The sequence below is a fragment of the Python bivittatus genome, unplaced genomic scaffold, assembly GCF_059951505.1.
Source record: "Python bivittatus isolate LINGU-HERP-01145 unplaced genomic scaffold, Pbiv_v1 ctg000080_np1212, whole genome shotgun sequence".
Lineage (NCBI taxonomy): Eukaryota > Metazoa > Chordata > Lepidosauria > Squamata > Pythonidae > Python > Python bivittatus.
The window spans coordinates 84,710,146-84,731,420 of NW_028277035.1; the positions used below are offsets into that span (position 1 = coordinate 84,710,146).

At 39.6% G+C, this 21,275-nt stretch overlaps 1 protein-coding gene across 4 annotated transcripts in view; it reads right to left on the reverse strand.

The window, feature by feature from the left end:
* Positions 1-21,219, reverse strand: part of PXK (PX domain containing serine/threonine kinase like) — a 51,888-nt gene extending 30,669 nt beyond the window's left edge. For all 4 annotated transcript variants that reach the window (XM_007427401.3, XM_015887929.3, XM_007427400.3 and 1 more), the window contains exons 1-4: positions 21,007-21,219; positions 7,539-7,589; positions 5,277-5,324; positions 1,506-1,692 (exon numbers count right to left, since the gene is read on the reverse strand). In XM_007427401.3, the coding sequence (XP_007427463.1) occupies positions 1,506-1,692; positions 5,277-5,324; positions 7,539-7,589; positions 21,007-21,108 (388 nt within the window). In that variant the 5' untranslated portion in view covers positions 21,109-21,219. The remainder of the gene's footprint in view (positions 1-1,505; positions 1,693-5,276; positions 5,325-7,538; positions 7,590-21,006) is intronic.
* Between the last annotated feature and the right edge of the window lie 56 nt (positions 21,220-21,275).

The window sequence follows — 21,275 nt, forward strand, 5'->3', positions numbered from 1 at the left end:
AGAAAAAAGTATCATCTTATAGTCGGAAAAATACGGTAACTTGTGGAGTACCCGAGCTCAACTTTCCGTACAAACAAAAGCTATAAGCCCCACAGACTCCAGGACCAGACCAAGAAACAGACTCCACGTAGGCCTAAAGCTACTTTTATTTCACTATAGTAACAGAATCTTGCAAGTCTGAATATGCTTCCCTTCCTCCCTCTTTTATATTCATGTGAATTAGGGGGGTGCCTGTCTGAGAAGTTTTCGTTTGGGCTTAAGCAGTGGTTATCTACTCAATGACTTGGTAATGGATCTGTCAGCCCTACAAGGCAGACCAGACTGTGAAATAAACTCCACAGAAGATTAAAGACTACTTTTACTTAGATTGGCTGTAGTAACATAATCCTGCAAGCTCCCCCTCCTCTTTTATAACTGTGTGAATTAAGGAGGTGTCTGAGACGTTTGCACATACTTTCTACATGCCCCAGACTTGTTCTGTTTTCCTTCTCATCTCTTTGGTAACGGTTCTCTCCTTTCTCCCTCGACGCCATCCTCTTTACTGTCTACATAAGCCCTGTGGATGTGTAAGCCAATTTCAGATTGGTGCATCTCTTGCATGTTCAAGATGCCTGATGTTTACTTTTAGATCTCAAAGACAATATCAGTACAACGTGCTAAGTATGGTGAATTTCCCACTAGTAGAACTATGTTCTCTATATTCTCTTCTATCTTTACTTTACCTCTCTACTTCTCCCCTACCCTTTCTAATTCAATTGGCTGAATCTACTTAAATGGATCTAAGTTTGAAAGACCCTCGGGGACATCAGAAGACCTTCTAGGACTCTTTAAATGAAATGTTTACATGTGCTTGGCCAAACTGCTCCACAGCAATGGGGAAGCCTTTGTTAAATAAGCAATGAATTTTATTTACAAGTGTGACTCTCGAATGAGACTACATGGTACAAGTCAGCAGAGCAATCTCAGAGTTTCTTACTGGAAAAACATTTTTATAAAAAAATTGTCTTAAAACTTATATTTCATTTAAAAACTACATTTTTAATTAACAAGCTATTTATATTTTGTTTTGAATCTTTATCAATTCCCATGGAGAACATCAAAACAGAAAGACTTTGCTATTAACACCTCTGGTCAGTAGCCAGCCCTGAAACATCACCTCCACTCCCTATTTGCCAGAAACACTACACAGTTGAAATCCTGCACAACTTTTATATATTTATGTCTCACAGTACAATACTATGCATGCCTACTTCAAAATCCCATAGATTTTACTTCTCTTTCAACATATATAACTTATCACTACTAAGGTGCAAGCTATCAAAGAAATTCCTGCATGCCATACCCTATGGGCAGATACATGTTTGCCTAATGGCAGCTCATGGACTACTCATGTACAAAGCTACACATTATTGCATATACAACATATTCCCCTGTACACACACAGCATTTCTTGTCATGGAGATATTTGATTCTTTAATAAAGAATTTTCAAAATAATTTCCTTACCCGTGTAATTAATAGAATAGTTGTTTGGATCCAAAAATTTTTTTACTAGTTCACAGTTGGACAGGATATGATTAGAAGTAATCACATTGAGATAGTTCTGAAGGCCCTTCTGTCTTTCAGCAATGAATTCACGATCCATATTTCCAATCAATTTTTTGGGAGGAAGAGGTAGGCTAAGAGCAGAAATCTTGAAAACAAGAAGAGGCCTAATGAAAACTACTAATATAAAATACATTCATTACATCTGCAATAAAAATGCAACCAATATTCATTCTTACAAAGGCATTGCTTGGGTTCATACACTGCATAAACCATATGATGGTTCGTTGATTTACTGCAATATACTAACCCAGCCATTCTGATTTGTAAATCATGGTTTCTCACTTAAATGTTTTATGTAAGCTATGCCTCTTTGGCTTGTTCAATAAATCAAACTTACAGCAAACCCTGGTTTCACATGCCAATATCTATAGTCATATCATGATAAACCAAGGATGTTGCTGAGCTATAATTTCCAACAGGTCCAGCCACCTTAGCTGTGGTGAGGGATGCTGAGAATTGTAGTTCAGCAACATTATAGAGGGTCAGAGACTCTCATTCGCACCACAAAGAATAATGGTTTCGGATTAAGAGTTTATATTAATTCGTTAGCAATACAAATGGCAGTTTTTAAGGACATACCAAAGTTACATTCCTAAATATACTCTGATGGTTTTATGTCCCCAGAACAAACTACAGCCATGTAAAGTAAACGTAGCACCATCACAACTCTTTGTCAAAGTATTAATTTAAAAAAAAAAAAAAAAGTGGAATGAGGATAGACTGTGCAAGTCAGCATTCTGTGTTTTTTTAGCTGGAACTATCTGGAAACATACAAAACTATTTCCCAGCCAGAATTTGACTCATTTTTTCACATGAAGAGGAAACGTTCAAAGATCTTAGAACTCCTAGTTCCAAGAATAAACATTTAGATTGTGATGTACTCTACTATCACTAAGTCATGTTCCTTTTTAGTTTTTTTTTGGCTCCAAGTCATTATGTACATTAATATAATTCAGGGGGAAAACCCAGCAGTTAAAGACGTAAATGTGATTACTAAATTATACTAAAAATGTGGAAGAACTCTTTTCAAGCCCGGGGTTTGGCAAAGAGAATTATCCTGTATAGGTGATAAGAAACTTACACATCAGATGTTACCGAGAAGATTCAAAAGATGTGTTCTTTATCAATTTTGGAAATATATATTTTAAAAATAAGAAGATGGAGCAATGATTTTACATAGTCTAGATTTAATAATATGCTAAAGGACTGGTTCTATATTAATTAGTTCTATATTAATAGAAATAAAAAGGATCTATATTATATGGGCCTTTTTCTTTGGTAATTTGTACTATTACTGTTGTATTCTTTGGGTTTATTATACTTTTGTTGTTACATTCCATCAAATTTTGAATAAATCTACATTTTAAAAAAGCTATTAATACTTAAGTCATCCCTTTGTGATAAAATAGGGAGAATAACTTCACTGCTAGCAGATAAGACAGAATTAATATTTATGATGGGAGTATCTTGGATATTGTAATGGAAGGCATGTGTGAGGAGGATACTGGAATGGAGGATCAAGGTTATCAGGAGGGAGAGGCAGCATTCCTGCATAAGCGCTTCCTCAGCCCGCAGCAGGACCGTGAGAAGGTGAAGAAACTGAGACTGGCCCCTCCCTAGAGTCTCACAGGGTATAGCCACCAGTTGCTTTAGCATAGGTTTAGTCTGGCGAGATTCTGTCTATTAGGTGCAAGCTAATAAAGGAACTATACTGGACTGGACTGCCTCATCGTCGTTCTTGGCCTGGGGCTGACAAACATCATTTTAAAGAAAGGCATTTATTTATTTATATTTATTTATTTATTTATTTATTTATTTATTCGTTCGTCAAATTTGTCACCGCCCATCCCATGAAACAAGATGCAAAGGATTTGGGGAGAATTAGGGTGTTTGGGGGTCCAGAGGAATACTTAATTATTTTAAGGAACAGCACATTTTTTCCAAAAAAAAAAAAAAAAAAGGAAAAGAAAGATAAACAACCCAATTCATCAGTCTGTACAGAAACAGGAAGGAAAGATCACAGCTTTTGTGAGTACAGCAGAACTGTTTCTTCCCTTCTCTGAGGAATGTTTTTCTACAGAAACTCTCACTGAACTCATTCATTCTCCAGCAAAGGAAATTATACATTTGATTAATGCATTTCAAATTTTGAAATATCAAGAAATTCCAGTGAAGCTAGCTGAGGAAGCACTTTATATTTCTGTTATATTTAGCTGAGTCTGAACAGAGCTGGAATGACTAACTTGCAGGATGCCTGTGTTTGTCAGAAAAGACAGGGAAGTATACAAGCGATCACCGCACATCCCACAGAAGAACTTGTTAATGTTAAGTACATGCTACCACGTCAGCATTGGGTTATGCAACCTTTATCCAAAAAACGATATAGCAATAATTTCCGAGCTGGACATACAATTTCACAAACAGCTTTCACAAACAGCTATTGTGAAAGAGCATAATAATCATTGAACTTAGGAACAATCTAAAAAGCAAACTGTACTTGGAGTGAGAAAAAGTTATTTTAAAAGAAACTGCTTACTGATGCCAATACAGAAAAAAGTATCTATCACTGATTTCTAAAACTGTATATCTAGTGTTTTGTTCATTCACCACAACCAGGGAGGAAGATGACAGGAGAAAACATTTTCTTCTCACTTTTTAAAATTTTCACCTTCCCATGGAAACAATGGAATTAGGTCAGTCAGTTTCAGAGCTGATATAAATTAGGACTTTTCGATACCCAGCAAACAAGGAGGCTCAGATTCCTGTAGAGTAATTTTGTTTAGGAGCCATTACCTTCAGAGTACCAGAAGCAGCACACACCAATAAATAAGCTTTCTGCCACTATGAGAGGACATAACACATGTGGAGATGAAAGCCTCCAATATCTAATGGCCTCTCAGGTTCCCTCCATGAAAATATAAAATTGTTCACATACAATCTTTTATGATTATATTTGCAGTATTTCTATATTGTCCATCAACAGAGGTTCTTGGATGCTTCACAAATCAAGACTTAAAAACATATCCTTCTCTGAAATTCAACATGTTTTTAGTCCAGCACATGCTGAGAATGGACACAGGATAGTAATGTACATTTCCACTAACCTGTATTGCGGTGTCAGTGAATGAAACCAAATTAACACAACTCTTCTACTATTAGTATCTGACAAAACATGAGTAGCAACAAGGAAATTGTTGAAAATAACTATAATGCAGCTACAAGCTTCCTTCTTCTGCCTGCAAACTACCAGAAACTTCAATATACAGCCCCTTTCTGGTATTTTCCCACACACACTAAAAGAAACTAGTGTCCAGAGTTCAAGTTAAATTATTGCTGGGTGTCAACATTTGCAACTTTCCCACGTTCAGATTTTACTCCTCCATAATCACTTAAAGATTGTTCTAATGCACACTGCCTAGCTTAATCACTGGACTGGAACTTAGCTAGCTGTTAGATTTCAGATTCTGTTTTCAATGTTTTCAACAGTTCTTGTCTCTCAAAAAGTTAATCCTGATTATATAAATATCTGTTTTGAGATAATTTAGAAACCATATTTAAAATGTACACATTTACTTAAAATGCAGATTTCTATCAGATAGTTTAATCACATAGCTACAATATACAAATCAAAAATTTAAATAGTTTTATATAAAAAGAAAAATAATTTACCTGCAAAGTATTATTCAGCAAATCAAAATCACTGTATCTTCGTATAATCTGCAAAACAACACTTTATTAGTTGGGTATAACACATTCAAATACACTGTAAATCTCATCTAACTTATAATTCAGGCACAGATTCAAAACTCTCCCATTGGCCAACATGTTGCAGGAGTACAGTGTGATAATCAGGTATGCTGATATGAAGATTCATGGTAAGAAGAAGAGGTGCCAGTATCAGATACAAAATCTTTCAGAAGTTGGAAAAAAAGGGAAACTGCTTTCTCCTCTACAAAGAGCCTATCATAGCAAAATTATTTCAAATTATACAAAGAATAATACAATATGCACAGGCAAGTTTAATGGACTTGTGCTTGACTAATGACGTGAGTAATGAGTAATCATTCCCATGTGCATTTATAAAATGGGGTCTCCTTTGCCTGGAACAAAGGGAAGTAAGGGGAAGCATGACAGAGGAATAGAGAATTATGCATGGCTGAGATAACATAGTTTTTCCTCATTCTCTCACACAGTACTGCTAAAACTTGAGGTCAACCACTTAAACTAAATGTAGGATGATTCAGGGCCAACAGAAGGAAAAACTTTTTCACACAATGGACAGTTAAATTGAGGAATCCACTGCCAGCAGTTGTGGTATGGTAGTCAACCTGGGCAATTTTAAAAGATGACCAGACAGGTTCCTGGAGGATCAGGCTATCAGTGGCTCCTAATATTAGTAGTTGTTTACTATCTTCCGAACCACAGGCGGCATGCCTTAAATCTGCTCTGCTGGGGAGCAATATGGGAAGGAAAATTTGAAGTGACCGGCAACCTCGAGACTTGTGACTTCTCAAACAGATTTAGTTGGTCACAAAGAATGCTGGACTAGGACCTAATCCAGCAGTGCTCTTTATATGCTATAAAAATATTTCTTTTTCCTATGGAATTTGTGCCTCTGGGACAACTAACCTTCTCAGGGATGCTAATTAACAGCATCCTTATCACCTGTCCTTCTGAAGTGAAATATGGGGTCAGCTTCTTAGAACAACAGCGAAGGTTTTGGCACTCTCACTATCAAAGCAATAGGCCTGCATTTCAAAGGATGAAGCTGTTGTGTCTCTCCCTGACCGTAATACCCCTTCTCCTTACTCTATCTCCTCCTCTCATCAGCTGTAAAACCATTTCTTCTCTGCATTTGTGTCTGTCAAGTATACTACATGCTTTTGAACAATATCCTAAATAAGAATTATGCAACCTTGTAGCTCTTGCTTATGGCTGTTCTAAGTGATTCATTATAACCTACTAGCTTTAGAAATAATAAAACAATCACTGGATCCTCTCTAGTGGTTAGCATTTCTTAGGTGAGTTTTCCATCACAAGAAAAAGAAGAGAAAAGCTATAAAAGCAACAGTTTAAAGTTATTTGGAAAAGGGCAAAAGAACAGAAAGATTATTAAGGTCTTCTTTGTCCCACAGCAGCAGGTGAAAAGATCAATCAACCAATATCATTGTTACAACACAGAGCTTCCTATTCACACCAAGTTAGATTCATAAGACAGAGACTCAGCACCAACCTACTTTCATCAAGATACAAAGAATCTGACTACTGTTTATGTCCATCAGGTGAGAGGACTTTTAAAGAAGATTTAAAAAAAAATTGGGGGGGGGAAGGGCTCTATTCTGCTATCATTTGCTACTCATGTGGCATAATGTAGTGTAGACTTCATATTTTGAGACATGATAGGAATAATGAAATAATAGTAACTTGGTCATGTCTTGGAATTGGCTTCATTACTCTTCAAAATGTTGGATCCTTATTACTAGCAAACCACAGAAAAAGATATTATGTAATTATTGAGTTTAACACTAATGAACAAAATAAATTTCACTTTATCTCATATGCACTGGGGCTCTTGTTCAAGTATCAAGAAGATGGGGGTGAAACATATAATATACTTTGGCTTTACTGGTCTTAATTACCTTGGAGTTACCTAAAAACTAGTGATAATTTAACAAGGACCAACTGTGTTATGGCCAGAGAAGACTGAACGTGGGAAAGAGTAAACAGAAATAACATGCTAAGCTCTAATCCTACTCCACAACTTCTTTCATTCAAAATTTTTTTGTACCAAATGATTCTACAAAAAAAACCCCTGAAGTTACACAGTGACAATACTGGATTATCATATAGTTATATATGATAAGTTATATTATAGTTAAGTTGAAGGGGGGAAAATCTGCTTTAATTTATATTAAGAATTTAAGAAGTTACCTGCCAGCTGTTTTCCATTGAAATCCCTCTTTGTACACGAATAATGTATTCCTAGAAACACAATTAAAACATATAACATGTTATATGATCTCTCAAAGAAAATTCAATATTGCTTTCAAGATAATTTCAAATGTGTATGAATGGATTACAACAGCCAGGGCCTTTTAAACACCATTGCAGTCCTGAGCGCTGTATATGGACAACTATATGTTTTCCAATGCTACATTAGAGCCTCAACTTGGAGCCTACTCACTTATCTGTATTAGTTTATCAGGCCATGTTTTATTTCATTTCTTCTTCACCTACTTCAACTACTTGTTAATAACTTTTTCCACATCACAATGCATTGCTGGACAGTTGCATTCGTCACTATAAAGTGAAAACCTCTTCCTACTCTACTTTTAGGATGGATTGCAAAACTTTGCACAGGGTGATATCATGCTGTGGGGGGCGGTCCTAGAAAGTTCACAGAGATGGAATTAGGCAAGACATCTCTGCTAATTGGGATAAAATCTATGATAAATCTAGACAAAATATTGAAGTGTGGAGACATCACATTAATAATAAAGGTATGAACTGTCAGGGCCATGATATTCCCAGTTGTAGCATGTCAGTGTGAAAGCTGACGTATCAGAAAGGCCGAGTGATGCCAAATCAATGCTTCTGAACTGCAGTGCTGGAGGAAATTGCTGAGAATACTTTGGACCGCAAGGAGAATACTATCACTGAGGACACAAGCGTAAACTTACAAGGACTCAAAGAAACAATTACAGGTAGTCCTTGGTCAACAATGGTAATTGGGACCAGAAACTCCATCACTAAGCAACATGGTCATAAAGCACAACATCATGTAACCATGCCAACTTACAACAGCAGTTCCAGTTGCGGTGGTTAGATGAATCCTGCACAGTCGTTAGGTGTGACATCATGTGATCGCCATTTGCAACCTCCTGCTGGCTTCCCCACTGACTTTGCTTGTCGGAAGTTGGCAGTGAAGGTCACAAATGGTGATCATGTGACCACAGGACACTGTGACAGCCACAACTTTGAGGGCCGGCCATAAGTCTCCCTGCTCAGCGCCATCATAACTTCAAACAGTCACTGAACAAATGGTCATTAATCAAGAACTACCTGTACTGAAAGGCAAACTTATGTGCATTGTGTCAGAGGAGGAAGCAACTGTGTGACAATAATATCCAAATGAATGTTTTTCCCACTGTTTCTTAATACTGAATTCCTAAACCATTAAAAACAGGCAAATTTCAAGTAAAACGTACCAAGAATGTAACATATACCTCATATAAATGTTATGCCAAGTATTTATTTTGGAATACTTCACATGTCAGTTCTGCTGAAACTTATATAACACTCCTTAACCTCTACTGGACTGACAACTATTATTATCAGAACTCCAATATTGCACAATACTAAAGACAGAAAACATGTAAAACACACAAACATGTCTGTGTAATAATATCCTATGAAATGTTACTTCTGCCCTCTGCAATTTGTTTGCCAAAAGAATTATACGGCACACTTTTAACAGCAAATAATAATACATACTCTGCCTAACTATGAAAGAAGGAACCAAAGACCTAATTGGCAACTTATGGTCCCTCGTGACCTCAGTGTATTCATTTTTATTCACCCATAGGTTGACCAACTCCAGAAGACTCTGGGCTGCATGCAACATTAAAAGCAATGGAAATCAGATTAATAAGAAAACAAAACATTCAACTAACCCTACAAGCGCTGGAGGAGTTGTTAGCTGATCAGGTGAAAGCGCATTTTCTCTCCCTGGTCACTGATTATCATAAAATGTTAGTACTACTGGGGGATTAACTGTCCGAAGAAATATCTCTGGTTGCCATACTGAAGTACTCATATTCAGACCACCATCCCAAGGAAGCTTTTCTTGGCATTTATACAGATCTTTATCCATAATCACCAACATGTGAAAACAGGATGAAAAAGACAAGTGAGTGCATCAGTGGTGAAATGGGAAGCCTATCTGGGAAACAAACCGCATTTTCTACTATTACAGGCAATACTAGCCCTTGTAAAATTAGACTGTTTGGCAGTATTGGCCATCTGCTACTTGACACTTAAAAGATACTAATAAATCTCAGCTCTCCACCTCAGTTGCCCCTCAGCTGTGAAAAAGGACTAAATAAAGCACCACAAAGAAATTCTAAAAACAAACTTACTACTACAGACATGTAGTAAAGAACAAATAAGCAACAAACAGTTGAGGTGTATAAAGATAGTTATTGCCTTTTATTTCATAAACTATAATCACTGCATTAAATGATTAGCAGCTTATAATTGAATGTTCTGCGGCATACACAAACTTCTTATCAAACCTTTCCTAGGAACCGTGGCACAAAAAGTGTTTTGCTTATCTACCACTGATAATTTAGCTTTTGCTGTAGAAAAAGAATAGCCACTTACTTTGTTCTATGAGTAAAAAGCTCTTATATGGAACAGCAGAGAGATGTTTCAGAAGCTTATTTTCCCCTTTCGTCCCTATAGATCAGTGTTTGTCAACCTTGGCAAGTGTAAGATGTGTGGACTTCAACTCCTAGAATTCCCCAGCCAGCATGGCTGGCTGGGGAATTCTGGGAGTTGAAGTCCACACATCTTACACTTACCAAGGTTGACAAACACTGCTATAGATAATTGATATGTTTGGATAGTTCAACAAGTAAAATGCATTAATAAATTCCATGACTTTATCTGCAGGGGCTAATAAATTGCATGACTTTATTTGCAGGCAGTTAACTGAATGAATAATTTACTGAACCTAATAATATGAACATTGTTATTCCTAAATAAAGCAGGGTAAACTGAATAAAAAAAGGAGTAACTACGCCAGGTCAGTCAGCAATCTGAGATTAGATCAGGACAAAAGCTTAGGAGAAGGGAACCAACTTATCTTAGCTACAGAGAAAACAACACCCAAAAAATGTATTGACAAGTCATTTACATGCTCTTATTTCAATATTCTAAAAACTAGATTGCTCTGCAGGGCCTAAAGGCATATTTGCTGACACAATACCGAAGCTAAACAGGTCTGGGCCTGCTCAACATCCAAATGTGAAATTGCACAGGATCCCTGTATATGCTGCCTTGGACTCTACAAAACAAAACAGAAGCATAAACGAACAAATCATCCAGAGATGTAAGCAAGCACAAATGTGATCACACATGACTACACCCAGCCTACTTCTGTCATGCCTTCCAAAGTTCATGTAGTATCTTGCTCCTCATATGATATCAGCGTGCTCCACTGCTCTCGTGGCAGTCATTTGCTCACTGATCACACAATAACAGCAATCATGATAAAAGATCTGCTATATCCATAAAGAGAAGAATAAGACTGATACATTCATATGACTGATAAATTCATCAGAACACACAGAAACTACCAGATAATTGGTAACTGCTTAGCATAATGTACTATAGTAGTTAACTGAGTTCTATTGTTGTTCACTATACTTAAGGATGGACTGAAATGAAATGCCTTCCCTTAATTTTCTGGTGGTTATTAAAAATGGCTAATTTCTGGAAATATTAGGGGATGTTATTTCAGTTTCCTGTGCCCACACATTGAAAACACATGTTTTCATTCAGCAAGCTCCTATGATAATAGCTCTTTCAGGAAGCCAATTTTCACACCTTTCAAATCAAGTTTACTGAAAACAAGGTAGTCAACTGACTCTGGTCCTTTGCTGAAGCTGGCTGTTGGAACAGCAAATAGGAGCTGAATTCAGTTATCAGCCAGATCTGTCAGTTTCTGCAGAACTATCAGAAAGAAAACCAGTTTTGTTCTATGAAGGATGCAGCAAATGGATCAACACTTTTGATCCAATGGCTGCTTTTGCAATTTTGAGAATGTGCTGTGAACATTCTCACGAAGTGCTTTGGAAGACCTGCCTATTCACAAAATTAGTGCCATGGATGGTGTGGTAAAAGGCATGACCAGAATATAAACTGATGAGATTTCTACCTTATTCCCTATAGTCCCCCAAGTCCTCTTTACCACTAGTGTTTATCTTGAGTTTTGTTTTTTCTGGGCAGGTGGACATACTTTCCACCAAAGTATTTGGCTATGACCATCTCTATTAGTTAAGGATGCCTATGAGGCCTACGTGGAGTCCAGAGAAATGTTGGACATATATACCAGTATTTTGGAAATTTTGGAAGATACTAGTAGTTGGAAATTTGCTTTGCAGCATGCCTGCTTCTTATTTAACATTTTAAATGAACAGTATCTTTAAAAAATAAAGTGGTCTGCTGGGCACCAAAGGAGGGATCCTTTGCCACTGTATTGTCTACTCTGATATATATCAACTTTCGCAGGTGGTACTGTAGGGGATATTCTTTCAAAATGTGTTCCACGAAACCTAGAATTTGATGGGATTGCACAAGATACTAATGAAAAAAAAAATTCACTCAAATGCAACCAGGAACATCCACAGCGATTTTTCTAAGCTATAGGCAGGCCTTGTCTGTTAACATTCGGAAGCCCCACACCCCCAGGGGGCCTTTGTATTTGTGGTGACTCATGTCTCTGGGTGTCTGAGAGAGTGGCAGCAGGGGGTATGAGAGTTGTTTTTTTAAACAGTTTTCTTGGTCTGAAAAAGTTTGGAAACCCTTGCTCCAGAGAAGCAGAGGAAATAACATACAGCAAGAGATATAAGTAGAATAGACAAGAGAAAACAAATATGATAAATCATGAATAGAGAAAGAAGACATAACTACAGGTTTAAGGACAACCCATACTTAAGAACGGAGCCTGTTGTAGCAAAATACGAGTTAAATACACAATGATCAGAGTTAAATACACAATAGCTTGAGTTCATTACACAATACTACTTATACAGTATTATTTATTTATTTATTTGTTTGTATATTTGTTGGGTTTCTCCCCCGCCCATCTCCCCCACAATAGGGGACTCTGGGCGACTTACAAAAAACATTAAAAACTATAAATATATCTAAAACACAAATACATCCAGCATTAAAACAATACTAAAAAAAGAAAATCCAAGAAGATGGAAAATCAGGTTGCAGACAGCTGGCCACTATGGGGCTAGCCATCCCCCTGCTTGAAGTATTCCCTCCCTTGAAGTATTATTATGCAATAATACTGTTCCAGCTTACATACAAATTCCATTTAAGGACAGATCTTGGGAACAAAGCTGATTCTTAAACTGGGGACTACCTGTATTCCCCAAAAAGTATAATATAAAGGTAAGAATTTCTGCAACAAACCTTAAAACAGGGAGGGTCGATGTGGTATAATGTTAAAGTGCTGGACTAGAATTGGGGAGACCCAGGTTCTAGTCCTCTCTTAGGCACAAAACCCAACTGGGTGGCCTTGGACTAGTCACTCCTCCTTAGTCCTAATAAGCATAAGGCTCTGCAGCAAGCCAGCTGAAAAACAAAAGCTTACGTGAACTGCACAGTGCAGAATAAGCAGGTCCTGCAACCAAACCAGACAAATACTAGAAAAAGCAGCAACAAACCTTCAAACAGAATCTAACACCAAGTGAGTACAAACAGTGCTGCAAATCCTATTCAGAATGCACATTATCAAGCACTTTTGTTTCTGGACACAAATAGAAGTTGATCAATGCACTATTCTATCCTAGCCTAACACTGATGCAGCCTGACATTAATGTTTACAAACACAAATGTGATGCCCTCCTTCTTCAGTTTTGACCACAGGGCACAACTGGGGGCTTTCTAGTAGTAGAATCTTGCTTAAAGATGTATCTATAACCCCAAAAAAGCATTGATCTCTGAGGTTTGATGAAGAGTGTACAGTGATGTTGTAAAGGGCTACGGTTGACCAGCAAAACCCAAATATGCTCTCTTCATACATAGGAAAAATATTAATTCAAAAAAAGTTACCTCATTTCCTCCAAATTCCAATAGAATTTAAACAGAGGTAGCCTGTGAAATCAGACAGACTAAAACTCAGACAAATATTCACAATATTACAACATAGCTGCTTACATTCGTACCTTACGTTGTTAATACCTTTAGTCTTAGAGAAATTAATTTTGATCAGATCATGGTTTCCAGGGCACAGTCACTTTTATATTAAAATTGTGAAGACAGAAGACTGTTTCAAACATGACATAAGCATCTCATTAGAGTCACATTTCTACCTTGCAATGGCTTCTCTTTTTTGACGTGCTAACAGCATCACACCAGCTATATAGGAGCAGATGACATCTCAACCATCTGTCCAAGCTGAAAGGGATATCTAGGGATACTTAATATCCTAGAAGATATTCAGAAAAATCTTGATAAGTTAGAGAAATGAAATGTAACAGACAGTACAAAGTTCTTCACTTAGAAAACAAAAAAATCAAATTCATAGCTATAGGCATAGCTGGCTTGGTTAATGATACTTGTGGAAAAGATCTTGGAAGTCTAGTTGGTTGCAAACTGAATATGAGATAGAGGTTGTCATCTGGCTGTTAAAAAAGCAAATGCAGTATTAGGCTGCATTCATTGAAATATAATTTACACACCACAGGAAGTGATTATTTGACTTTATTCTATTTCGATCACACTCCTGGATTTACCAGGAGCAAGTATTACAATGATCAGCTCTACGTTTTCATTAAAAATATAATACATACTAGTCAAATCTGAAAAAAGACAATGCTACTTATTTTGACCACTTAAAAGTTAAACTGCAAATCCATGTCAGTTTCCAAACTGCTGCCGCTCTTCCCTGTCATCAGGACCTCTTATCTGGATTTAGTTTTCATTTCCTTCGTCAGCTGGATTGACAAAACCAGGGAAAGATTTACTACCTCAATGGGATTTGAGGAAAATGTTGGGGTGATTGCTATAAGCATATTGATTGTGCTGTGATTTATCCTGGCAACATCATATATATTTCATTGAACTAAGTCTGCTTAAATCTTTATTGGATGACTACTCATACTAAATTAAACATTCTATTTATATTCTATATAAGTAGAATACTTGTATGACAATCAAGTGAAATTATTACTTCCAAGTTTAGTTTATTCGGACATTTAGTAAAATAAATGCTATAAATTGTATGCTATAAATACAACTTTATAACCCATAATATTACCAAGTTAAAACAAGATAACTCAGATTCAAAGAAAAGATGGAAATTATTCATTCTATATAATTGTATATGCGAATAGCAACATGACAAAAATAGGTATCACCAACTTTCATAGGGTTGGAAGGGAGCTTGAAGGTCTTCCAGTCCAACCCCTTGCCCAGTGCAGAAATCTTCATGCCACCCCAGACAAATGATTGTCTAATCTTTTCTTGAAAATGTCCAGTGATGCAGCACTCGCAACTTCAGAAGGGAGGCTGTTCCATTGCTTCCTAGCTCTCAGTCAGGAAATTCCTTCTTAGTCCAAGTTTGGGTTTCTCACTGTAAAGCTTCCACCCATTGGCTCCTGTCTTACCTTGGATGCTCTAGAGAATAAATCCACACCTTCTGCCCTATGACATCCCCTCATGCATTGGAAGACTATTGTTGTGTCTTCCCTTAGCCTTCTCTTCTCTAGGCTGAACATACTAAGTTTCCTTAACCACTCTTCATAGGATTTAGCCTCCAAACCCCTCACCATTTATGTCAGGTTCAGCCTAAAGAACCCCCCGAGACAGCGCAGATACAGTTCTGTTGCGTTTAATAGCTTCCACCTCAAGACAGAAATCTCTCCAGACTGAATCTAACTTCCCAAGCCAGGAAGCCAAAACACTGTGAATTCCTTAGGGTTGTGCCAGTCTCATCTTCTTAAACTTCCCACGCTCCTGTTGAGGGCTAAGGGAATGCTTATCTCGAGCACAGTCTTCATCTAACCATTCCTTCACAGATAGGGCCCAATGTTCAGGCCTGTCAAGATCCTTTTGAATCTTGAGCCTACTTATTTATTTAATTTATATGCTGCCCATCTCCCCCAAAGGGTGACTCTTCTGGGATGCTAGCAATCACACACACCCCTCCCCAGCTTTGTGTCATCTGCAAATTTTATGAGCATCCCTTTTATTCTCTCATCTAGATCATTTATGAAGAACTTGGATAGTACCGGGCCCAGGACCAAACCCTGAGGTATCCCACTGCACACTATGTCCACTCCATGTGGACACAGACCCATTAAGGACCATGCATTGGCTATGATTGTTCAGCCAACTGTGAATCCATTTGGTACTGGGACCATCAACCTCATATTGTGCCAGTTTATAAAGGAGGCAGCTGTGGTCTACTTCATCAAATGCCTTACTGAAGTCTAAGTATACTACATCCACAGCACTCCTTTGGTCCATGAATACAGTCACATTATCCAAGATTTGTCTGGTATGATCTGTTTTTACGAATCTATGCCAGTTTCTGGTTAATCACCTTGTTCATTACTAAATGCCTGCAAACCCACTTTTTGGTTATTTTTTCCTAAGACATTCCTAGTACAGGATAATTTCAAACTTAAGATAGTTCAAAAAGGGGTTTGGACTGGATATTTGAAAAAAAAAAAATAAAGGAGATGTCAACTCTGCCAAGAGAATTACATAACGTTTTGAAGACCATCTAGTTTAACCCCCTGCCCAGTGTAAGAATAATTTACTATATCATCCCTGATGGGTGAGTAAGATTTTGCAGGATTAACAAATATATTAAATCTATAAAAATAATGAAACCTCAGCCATTTACATTATTATTCCAGTGTTTCATTTGAGCGATACTGAGAGTCTGGAAAAAAAAAAGATCAGTTTGAAAGGTGCTTCCTGTCCTAATGGCTTTCATTAGCTGCTAAAGGCCAAGAGAAGAATGGTTTGCAGGCAGGTTATTTGTCCTTATAACAATGAGTCTAGCCTTCTAAGCCTGTGCTTATAAAGAGCTACAAGGAGGAAGTGCAAGAAAACTCTTTCTGGCTCCCTTATACAATTCACATAAAACCTTATCAGTTAACTTGGGTATCATGAATATTCCAACTATACAAGATAAAGAATTCTTAAGTATCTGCTGCTGAGCAGCTTAGACATGTTAGTGATGGAGAGAGAGACAGAGAGAGATCAAAGCCTCCTTGTTCCAATGATTTTCAGCTCTCTATTCAGAGCCAAGATTCTTCTAGTTGAGCCGACCCCTTATAATTTAATATGGTTTAAGATGGATGGATGGATGGAAGTCTGTAATCATTCCCTATGAAGTGTTTTATATCTCTGTGATGGAATGGAATTATGAAGGCCAAGCTCAGGGAGATAAGCATTTCCTTAGCTCGCCGGAGGAGCGTGGGAGATACAAGAGGATGAGACTGGCACCTCCCTGAGGAATTCACACTGTTGTGGCTGGAGGACTTTGGGAACTGGGGTTTTAGTCTGGGAAGATTGATGTCAGGCTTAGCCCGAGGAACTCCAAGAGACAATGCCAATTCAGTCCAGCTATGTTTATTAGCTACAACCTCTAGCAAGAATCTTCCCAGACTAAAACCAGGGCAGGGAGGTGACCAGGGCATGAGTGACTGTGAGGGGAACCTCCCGGTCCAGGAATGGGCCCAAATGGTGCACAACATGAAGCTGTGCAAAGGCCCTCCTAGCCAAAACTGCCACCTGCTCTTCATGGCACCTGCTCTTCCAGATTGCGCAATGGGTCTGTTTGGGACAGATGGCATAGTCACTGAACTGGAGGGGCCCAAAACCCAGAGCCACTCAGTTTTGCCAGGATTCAGTTAAAACCTGTTGTTCTCCATCCAGACCCTCACAGAATCCAGGCACTGGGATAGAACATCAACAGCATTGCTTAATACGCCAGGGGCAGAAGGATATACAGTAATTGGGTATCATTACCATACCCCATGACAGCAGATGATCTCACCCAGCAGCTTCATGTAGAAGAGAAGAGGAAAGGGCACCAAACCCTGTGGGTCCCCACAAAGGGGCCGAGGGCAGGATCCGTTCTTCCCAATCACCACTGACTGGTATCAACCCTGGAGAGAGGAGGAGGACCAGCACAATACAGTGCCACCCACCTCCAGAGCTAGTCCAGAAGGATACCATGGTTGAAGGTATTGAAGGCCGCTGAGAGGTCAAGAAGAGCAAGGATGGATATACACCTCCATCCCACTCCCACCAGAGAGCATCTAAAAGCGTGATCAGTGCAGTTTCCATCCCAAACCCAGGCCTAAATCCTGACTGAAAAGGGGCCAGATAATCTGCTTCATCCACTGAAGCTGCTGCATGACCACCTTCTCAACTACCTACCCCAAAAGGAGAGGTTAGATACTGGGTGAAAATTGGTGGGATCCAGCAATGGTTTCCTGAGGAGGGCATGAACCAATGCTTCATTAAGGAGCAGAGGAACAACCCCCTCACTCAAGGAGGAATTCACCACTGCCAGAATTCACCCATATGACACCCCCTGGGCAGCTTTAGGTAGCCAGAAGGGGCATGAATCTAAAGAGCAACCAAGCTCACAGTTCTAAGAACCCTGTCCACTTCCTCAGGTCCAACAGGTTCAAACCGATCCCAGATAACAGGAAAAGATTCCTCCCCAGGCATTTCCTCTGGACCTGCAACAAGGCCGGTGTCCAACTGCGAGAGAATCCAAGTGACTTTGTCCGACAGATGCTGAACAAATTCTTCCAGATTTCCATGGGTCAAAATGATGAAAATGTCACTCAATCTCAGGCAAAAGAGGGGCTTCAGGAGGTAAGGATTGAAAAAGTGTCTAGATCAGCCATGAATATGTAGGCATATTGTGGAGCTATGTGTATGCCCACAGCTGGACCACTGATTTGCAGATATACATTACTACCAAAGGTAAAGTAGTCATGGGTGAGTACAAAATCACACTGTCTGCTGGCAAGTCACGCTGTGTTGGCATCAGTAATTATGTTTTTGATGGCTTGAAGTCCATATTTGTGGGGGAAATTCATGTATAGTTCCTCAACATCCATGGTGGCTAAAATGGTGTTGTTAAGCCCATTGAGTTCTGTCTTCTTAGGAAGTCTGTGGTGTCATTTATGCAACTGGGGATGCTGGTGGCTTAAGGACTGAGTATAGAGTCCATGAAACCCGATAGTCCAGCTGTGATAGTTTCAATGCTTGAGACAATGGGACAGGCTGGATTGCCTGCTTTGTGTATTTTGGGAAGTAGGTAGAAAGGCTCCTGGAGTGTTTCCACGTAAATACAGTCTTATATGTCCTAAGGACATTGTTTCATCAGATTATGTAGTTTTGTCTGATATATTGCTGTGAGATCGGAGGAGAGAAGTTGGTAGAACGTGGTGTTGGAGAGTTTCTTCTCAACTTCCCTGACATAATCTGCCTTATTCATTATAATAAGGGCCCCTCCTCTGTCAGCTTGTTTGATTATTATGTCATTATTATTCTTGAGTCCTTCGATAGCATCTTGTTCTGCTCTGCTGAGATTATTGGAGTGTTTTATTGATTGTAGCTTGAGTTTGTTGGCGAAAGCATTCAGTGTAGAAGACTTTCTACACTGAAAGCCTATAGAAGCAGAATAGCTTGGTAACAAATACCTAGAGCAACACACCTGTTGCTCCTGCATTAAATTTCCAAGCTGCTTCTTATTTTATCCCACCTTTATATATTAAAAACTCAAGGTGGCAAAACTTGAGAATATTCCTGCCTATTTTCCCTACAACAACAACCCTGTGAGGTGGCTGAGAGAGAGTGACTGGCCCAAAGTCACCCAGCTGGCTTTCATGCCTAAGGGAGGCCTAGAACTCACAGTCTCCTGATTTCTAGGCCAAGACCTTCACCACAACACCAAACTGGCTCTCTACTATTGTACTTGAAGCTGATTCTCCCAAAATTAAAACAGGAAATTGCTTTCTTTTCTCATACCCCATTAGGCCCACTAATCTCACCCACTCTGCAAGTAAAATAGGTATTTAAAAAAACCCAGGTCACTAGCTCCTATTGCAAAACATTGTTTACTATGATTCAAAGATGACTGATCTTCATTAACCAGGAGTGACCAATCACCAAGCAACAACTATATTCACAATACCTTGTTCATATACAAAGTAAATGCAGTTTTAAACTACATTTATTTTTAAGTTCTGTTACTAGTACAAGCAACGTTAAATTATTGCTAATTACATCTACCAGTATCCAGAAGATTCAAACCCCCAAAACAAAGAAATACATATATGCATTTTTTTTCACTAAAATCTACCTATATACCACAGTTAACACTGTCTAAGCATAATGTAACTTTACTGGTCTTTGGAAGGGAAGTAAAAATTTGGCTTTTTCCTCAAGCTTTGGAGCTGGGATGACTGGAGTTTCTCATCAGGAGATGGACATATGCTTTCATGGTTGCCTCTCAATGTTTTGGATTTTAACTGAATCATTTGTTTTTAATTTATTTGCTATACACCACCCAGAGTCACAATGTTTGAGCTGGGTGGCCCTATAAATTAAAGCTGCTTCCAGAAGAATGCTAGGTCAGATTAACCTCTTCCTATTCTCAGTTGGAAAACATTTCATCTTCAAAGTTTATCTCTTACCCCTTTACAGACTTTTTTTTCCTCCTGTCCTAGCCGCCCTTTAATTTAAGGTTTCCAGCTGAATCTAACTAAGGACATTCCACTCATCAAACAAAACCACTTTCCAGGAAATGAATTATCAGGTTTCTGTTATTTTTTTAAATTTTTTATTTTTTTCTAGCCAAACCTTGCTGGCAAATATTATATAACAACCCACATATTAATATTTAGTAGCAAATCACCAAACAGCTGTCCTGTTAATCTACGTACTTTAAAGCTGCAATCCTGTCCTGCCACATGTAGCTGGGATGATTTCCACAAGGCGTTCGCTATCGCTTTAATCACGATTATGCGAGGACTCGGGTCGGCGTGACGGTATTTCCTCCGGGTAGCACCAACTACTCCGTTTTCAGACGCGTAACATTTTACAAATGACTCTGCACCTACATTTGCCAACGCGTGGCGTACCCGCCGAGCGCGAAAGAGCCCCCGCAGCGGAACTCCGCGCAGCACCTCCCCGCTTTTCATTCAGAAGAATCAGACTCGGCCGAGATTTGAACCCGAGTCTCCCGGTGCCGGCACGGAGCTCAGTTGCCCAGACCAAACTGCCTCCTCGCTCCCTTGGAAAGGCTCTTTCGCGCCCACGCCCGCAACCAGCCTTCCCCAATCAGGGCCCTTCCAGATGGGCTGCAGCCCAACACCCATAATCCCCGGCCGGGGCCCCACTCCGCAAGACGCGCCTGGAGCTGGAAAGCAAGGGCAGCGCCGTCCGCCCCTCTGAAGGACCGCCGCGCCCACCATCCTCCGGAGGTGGCGGCCGCCCCGCACGCGCCGCGCCGCGCTCGCGGCTCCTTCCAGGGCGCCCTGCGCCCGCGAGCCATCCCCGGGTGCCGCCGCGCTCGTGCCGCAGCCCAGCCGGGCCCACCCGCTCCGCTCGCCTGGCTCACCGTGTGCGAGTGCAGGCTCTGGCTCGCCTCGATGACGGCTGTCAGCGGCACCGTGTCGTCCAGTAGCACTTTCCCAGCCGGCGGCTTCTCCATAAAGGCCATGCCGAGCGCCGGGGGCAGAAGCCCGGCGCCCCTCGCGGTGCCTCGCCAGGCGGCTCCCTCCGGCTCTGAGCGATTCCGGCGGCTGTCAACACAGGAACCGCCTGTCCAGAGTAGTCCCTCCTCCGGGTCTTAAAGGCCGCCGAGTAGCCAGCGCGGGGCCGCCCTCC